At 41.7% G+C, this 6,797-nt stretch overlaps 1 protein-coding gene across 4 annotated transcripts in view; it reads left to right on the forward strand.

The window, feature by feature from the left end:
• The window catches only part of ADD2 (adducin 2), a 175,495-nt gene extending 169,881 nt beyond the window's left edge, over positions 1-5,614 (forward strand). For 3 of the 4 annotated variants that reach the window (XM_069766533.1, XM_069766534.1, XM_069766532.1), the window contains one exon: positions 194-2,980. In XM_069766533.1, the coding sequence (XP_069622634.1) occupies positions 194-471 (278 nt within the window). In that variant the 3' untranslated portion in view covers positions 472-2,980. Of the gene's footprint in view, positions 1-193 lie in introns of all 4 variants that reach the window. The other variant, XM_069766531.1, reaches the window with a different exon arrangement.
• The last annotated feature ends 1,183 nt before the right edge of the window (positions 5,615-6,797 follow it).

Genomic DNA, 6,797 nt, shown 5'->3' on the forward strand with positions numbered 1-6,797 from the left:
TCGCTGTACAAATGGGTAGATTTTCCATTCTAGACTTTGGGAACATATGGTAACCTTTGCGGGAGCTGTAGTGACCGCCATGTTGATTTTCATGTAGTTGTTTGAAGATCCCCCAATTTGCCTGTAAATAATTAAATACCTAGAAATAGTTGGAATGAATCTTTGTAATCATTCACTTTGTGTTTTTGTAAAGAACCTGAGAAGAAGGAGTCTGTCCCCGGATCTACTGAAGCCACAGAAGAAAAGGTTCAACCAGCTGTGGTGCTAAACGGCAAAGACGAGGATCAACCTCCTCAGGATGAGACACCTCCTAAAGTCACTGACGCCCCGAAGGGGAAAAACGAGACAGTGCCCAATGCCTCTCCGGAAGGTTCCCCCACTAAATCGCCTTCCAAAAAGAAAAAGAAGTTCCGCACCCCATCGTTCTTAAAGAAAGGAAAAAAGAAGGAAAAAGAGAAGGCCGAGTCTTGATCTCCCGATTTATGAAACTGTTCAGTCACATAAGTTATACCGGCTCCTTTGCTTTCCGGGCTGGGACAGTAGAGGGACCTACATCTACTACTGCTAAGTATGGACTCAAGAGTATAATGGGCATGCTAAGTCCTGAAATGTATTTTATAGGGGATTTGTACTGTTTGTGCTCATACAGAATAGCATGTCCATTGACTCTTGGGACAGATATCCGCTTAGCTCAAAAACAAAAACATTTTTATAATTGTCACCATCTTAGACGGCTTCTTTACAGACTCCATCTACGACAACATAACTGGTTTTGTGGATTTTTTTAAGTTTATTTTTGGAGTATTTATGAGTGAAATGTGTTTATTTTAATCATGTGAAAGTGTTGAAGGTGCTGCCGGGGGTCTGTCCTGAGAAAAGGCGCAATAATACGAATCAGTAAGTCTGTTCTACATGCTTATCTGAATTCTGTAGGGCAGCACTTACCATTTTATTCCTATTGTTTGATGCATTGTTTATGATCTACTTTCTATGTTTACGGTGATGTCTGTAGATTACTTTGGTTATAGCACTTACACATACAGGAACTATAAGGGGTTATAAATACAATAACGCCACTTGAAAATAATTAAAAAAAAAAAGACTCATCTAATGATTGTGAAAACTTATCTGAACCCCATGCTAATGTGGCAGCCATTTTCTTTAATTCATCGGCAATCTATGTGGGCGCTCTCCGCAGCCACCATAAGAACCATTACGGTTCAGACTCTGAATGAAGCAGCTCTCTCCCCCCTATCAAGCAGGAAGTTGGAGCATAACCTTAACTTCTCCCAGCCAATCAACTGCATGTAAATCAAGAATATTATTTTAATTGGAAACTTAGGGAACGACCCCAATGCTGGGCTCCTCATCTACTATGTACCATTTATAATGCTGGACTTCTCATAGAGGATAAAGTGCTACTGGGCCCTGACTGGATCAGGTTCCCGATATGCACTTCCCTGGTCAGGGCATTCAGCATATACTTCTGTGGTCAACAGCAGAAAATGTGGTTTTGATTGTCAGGATCAGCGGTTTCCAATCTTCTTTACTAATACATTGAATTTTGTATTTTGTTGCTTTCAACCAACTTACCCACGGTGGTGGGAATTGGGTACAATTACCCCCCATTTGCATCCAGGCAAAACTAATACCATAGAGAGGGTAACACAAGAAAATCAGCCACCTTTCATATGTGGGTTATCAGTTGCCACATGCCCCTAATAATTGACATCTTCACCCAGGGGGCTTCATCCTTAATAACCTTCCTTTCCCCACCATCAAAGTGCTGCCCCATTAATACCATCCTCCAGCCCACAATCGGAGACAATGTACCATGGAAATGAACATTCTGCATATTTCCCCTGACAATCATCATTTACATCTATATGTAAAATGGTCCAGCATATTTTAATGTCTACTGTACATTACCGCTATCTGTGAACGCATCCTTAACAGTAGTGGCATGTTGAGTTCACAGGGCGCTAACACGTGCCACTAAGAAGGATGGACCCCGCTGCAGTGTCAAGACGAGGTCTGGAGTCCTTGTTTTATGGTTAGGAAACACATTGCAGCCCCCAGTCACAAACAACTGATAGGAGCGTTGATACCATTGATTTACATGGGCAATGTGTAATTCTCTAGTCCTCCTCTAGTAGCGCTGCAGGGAAATCGAACACTTACTGCCATATTTTCCTAGAGATTACAGCTGATCACTGGGGGTCCCAGTAAGGGGGTCATTTTTTATTTGACTTGCTTACTATCGACGGGAAACATTTTCTGAATTCAGACCTACGGCATTTATGGGGCCTCAAGGGGCAAGCCTTGATTGGTTAAATCTCCTTTGTCGCAAAATTAGTGGGAACCTTTACAAAACTCCTTTCTTCAAAGAAACTGCATTATTAGGAAAGGGTTGCTGAATTGGTTCGTGGGTGCAGAGCAAAATAATAATTAAAAAAAAAAAACCCTCTGCTCGAGGTCACACAACCAAGATCCATAATGGTGTTTTTTCTAGAGGGGTCTTCTACATTATTCTGTTCTATAAATGGCAGCTTCACTTTGAGTCCATAATTTCCCACCAATAATAACGGAGACATTGTAATCCCACCTAATAATACACTACATGGTGACCCAATAATCCCACAGATGGTTGCCTATGCATATGCATGTATGTATGCATGTATTCGGAAACCCACGGGACACAGGAGGTGCGAGGATGGTGCGTATGAAGGAGGAATCGCAAGAATCCAGATTACTCTGTTTACACACTTTATATCTTTCAATTTGTAGCTTTTGGGACCAAACCGAAAGTGTCCTGCACGCACTTGTTTTTATAGTGAAAGTTTACATCACCTTGGTCTACAGATACATGCATGGCTTATAAAACACAGGCGTTTTCCACATCTCAAATTAGCAATTTTTACAAATCTATACCTGTATTTACTCTGAGATAAATAATAAATGTCACTTTTCAACTACTGATGACCAGACTATTGGCTGCTTGTTTGTTTGTTTGCCAAGTCCTTTTTTTTTATAAAGGTTTGTCCAGTGATGTTAACAGGTTTTCTGGTTGTTTTCCAAATGAAAATGTAAAAAAAAAATGATGTCTATGTCTTAAGGCTCATGCAGCCGTCTGTGCAAATCGGTCTGATCTCGGACCACAATGCATGGACTGGCCGCAGCTCTCCTATCCCGAGCATGACAGCCTTGTAGAAATACAGCCGGTCTGTGCTTGGACCGATTTGCATGAGCCCTTAAAAGGAGTCTGTCAGCAGAAAATGACGGTTCAGACAAAGCATATATGAGGTGCACCCTTGGCGTAACCAAACAGCTCACTGTACCTTCCCACTTACTTTTCCTGCCTCTATCTCCACCCCCTCTTCCTTGATTGACAGCTCTGCCTTTACAAGAGGTAGAGAAGGGTGGAGACAGTTAGAAAACAAGTAGGAGGGAATGTGCACTGAACTGTTTGGCCACACAAGGGGTGCACCAAGCTTGAACAGTCATTTTGTGCTGACAGTCTCCATTTATTGTACCTTTGGCCAGGTTTCAGATCCACTTCCTTGACGATTGCTGAAGCTTCATCATCTGATACGGACATAGAGCTTCCTTTCCATCTTTTATTTAAAGGGGTATTCCCATCTCCAAGATCTTATCCCAATATGAAGTAGGTGTAATAATAATAATATTAGCAAATACCTCCAATTAGAAATGTATAGTTCTTCTGATTCACTGTCGCTTACCACATGTGCACAGCATTACAGTAGCTTAGGTATCCATGGTTACAACCACTAACAGTTAACTGCCACTATATGAGTGGCCATAACCATGGATACCTAAAGTTACTGCAATGTCATGCACATGGAGTAAGCGACATAGCAAATCAGAAGAACTATACTACATTTCTAATTGGAGGTATTTGATAATATTATTATTATTACACCTATTACATGTTGGGATAGGATCTTGGAAATGGGAATACCTTTTTAATGATACACTTAAGTAGTCTGGGTGTCAGACTTAGTTCTTTAGCTAAGCCAGTCCCCTCCTGTGTCTCAGTATCAGCATGTTAAAGCTATTGAAGTTACCCAGACAGTCAGACCCTATCTTCAAATTTCTGAGAGGATCACAGAAGGGGGTCTGAAATCTGGCAAAAAAATGCAGTATTCAGAATAAAAGATTATTAGCAAATTTTTTTAATTAAACATTAGACAACAACCAATAAACTTTTTATGTCGCCGGAAAACCACTTTAAAGCAGACCTGGTCACAGTCAACCCTTTGGAAAGCCAAGGGGCTAGAATTAAAGTGTAAGGGAACCTATCAGGTGATTCACGCTGACCAAACCGCAGGCAGCATGAATCGCAGCCTGCCTGCCCAATCGCAACCAAGTATATTATTTTCTTAAAATCTCTATATACTCTAGGGATCTGGCCGGGGACCAGTCCAGTACCGCCCCACCCGTAACTGTATATTGACAGGAAGCTCTCTTGTCTGTTCAAAGGGAGAGACCTGTCAATCACCGGCAGCGGTGCTGGGAAGAAGCAGCTGGGGGCGGAGCCAGACTAGTCTAGTCTCCATCTAAGGAGAATGATATACCTGGAGGCATGAAATGCCTGGCTGACAGGTTCCCATTAAAGTATAGCATTGCTCTACATCAGGGGTGTCAAACTGCATTCCTGGAGGGCTGCAAACAGGTCATGTTTTCAGGATTTCCTTGTACTGCACAGGTGATAATTTAATCACCAACTCATTATTTGTGTAGGTGATTAAATTATCACCTGTGCAGTACAAGGAAATCCTGAAAACATGACCTATTTGCAGCCCTCGAGGAATGCAGTTTGACACCCCGGCTCTACATACAATGGAGACCATTTGAAAGGCATACAGAGAAGATCCCATATGAGCAGCCCTTCAAATGTTGTGCTCAAGTTGCCACTAAAACACCATCATCTAAAAGGAAACTGGGCACCAATTCTGCAGACACCAGTCTACCGTAAGTCAGGTTATGCCCTTTGAGGAAGCGAGGGTTAGACCAGGTCTTCATGCCTCCAATAACAGTGACGTTGTCCTTGCCGGTTAATGAACTGATATTAAGTAATTAGCTTTATCATATAAGCAACTGCTTTGCCCGTGTGTAGGAAAGAAGCGTATAGCTTGTATGCTAGAACTGTATCTCGCTGGGGTTCTGACTTAGAAGTCGATACGAGTTGCTCGAACGCTCTTCACTTCCTCTATGCTCGGCACGTGCTGACTGTCTCGCTAAATAATTTACAGTTTGTGCAATTTCACCTACCCTTTGCCTAATTAGGATATTACTGTGTCTTTATTTCCACTTGTCTGACAATCTTAATATCGGTGTTCTTTAATGTCTCGCTCCACTTTGTATATAAGCCTCCACAGATGACATGACCTTGTTATTGTGATATCTAAAGACAATGTAAATACGTTCTCTTTTACTGCACGGGCCTCGCGCTGTCTTCATTTATTGAGCCTCTCTTTCCTGCTGTACCTTCTAAATAAACTGAATTCACAAGCTTGGCAAATCTTTGGAGTGAAAGAAATTGTGAATATGTAGAATTTAGACATGTGCAATGATTAAAGTCCATATATCGTTATATACAGTGTTTTGATAAAGCTTCAAGAGCACCTTCTTCCACATGCCATGTAGAGAACACAGCTAGTATGTCAAACAAGATAATCTGGTCAGATGAGGCCAAAGTAGAACTATTTGGGCTAAATGCAAAGCGCTATATGTAGCAGAAAACCAACACTGCAGATCAACCCTGCATACACCATCCCCACCATCAAACATGGTGGTGGCAGCATCATGCTGTGGAGATACTTTTCTTCAGCAGGGACACAGGGAAGCTGGTCAGTGTTGATGGGAAGATGGATGGAGAGAAATACACGGCAATCTTTGAGGAAAACCTTTTAGAAGCAGCAAAAGATATGAGACTGGGGTTTAGGTTCACCTGCCAGGAGGACAACAACTCTAAATATGCTGCCAGAGTTACAATGGATGGTTTTGATGAAAGCATATTAATGTATGAATGGCCCAGTCACAGTCCAGACCTAAATCTCATTGAGAATCTGTGGCAAGACTTGAAAATAGCTGCTCACAGATGCCTCCGTCCAATCTCACTGAGCTAGAGCTAGTTTACAAAGAAGAATTGGAAAAAAAATCAAGATCCTAGATGTGCAAAGATGGTAGAGACATACCCCAAAAGACTTGCAGCAGTAATTGGTCCTACAAAGAATTGACTCAGTGGTCTGAATACAAATGCACGTCACACTTTTCAGATTTATTTTTTAAAATAATTAGAAAACAATTTATCATTTCCTTTACACTTCACAAATACTTGCTACATTGTGTTGGTATATAACATAAAATCCCAATTAAATACATTTAAAGGGGTTGTCCGGTCAAAACAGAGAAGTCTACAGCCACTCTGTGTGACTGCAGACTTAGGAATCTCCCCAGCTCACGCACTGTGCACTGTGGGGATTTTGTAGGTTCAGACTCGGGACTGGAGGTTATGTACGTACCCTCCTGTCCCGGGTCTGAAACCGGTGATTCCCCGCAGTGCTCAGTGTGGGCGCTGGGGGGGGGATTCATAAGTCTGCAGTCTCACAGAGTAACTATAGACTTACCTGCTTTGACCAGACAACACCTTTAAGTTTGTGGGTATAATGTGAGAAAAATGAAAAAAATGATATGGAATAGTTCATCATGGCACATGAATACTTTTTCAAGGCAAATGTATATATATATACAGTGGGGCAAAAAAGTATTTAGTC

The sequence above is a fragment of the Ranitomeya imitator genome, chromosome 4, assembly GCF_032444005.1.
Source record: "Ranitomeya imitator isolate aRanImi1 chromosome 4, aRanImi1.pri, whole genome shotgun sequence".
Classification (NCBI taxonomy): Eukaryota; Metazoa; Chordata; class Amphibia; order Anura; family Dendrobatidae; genus Ranitomeya; species Ranitomeya imitator.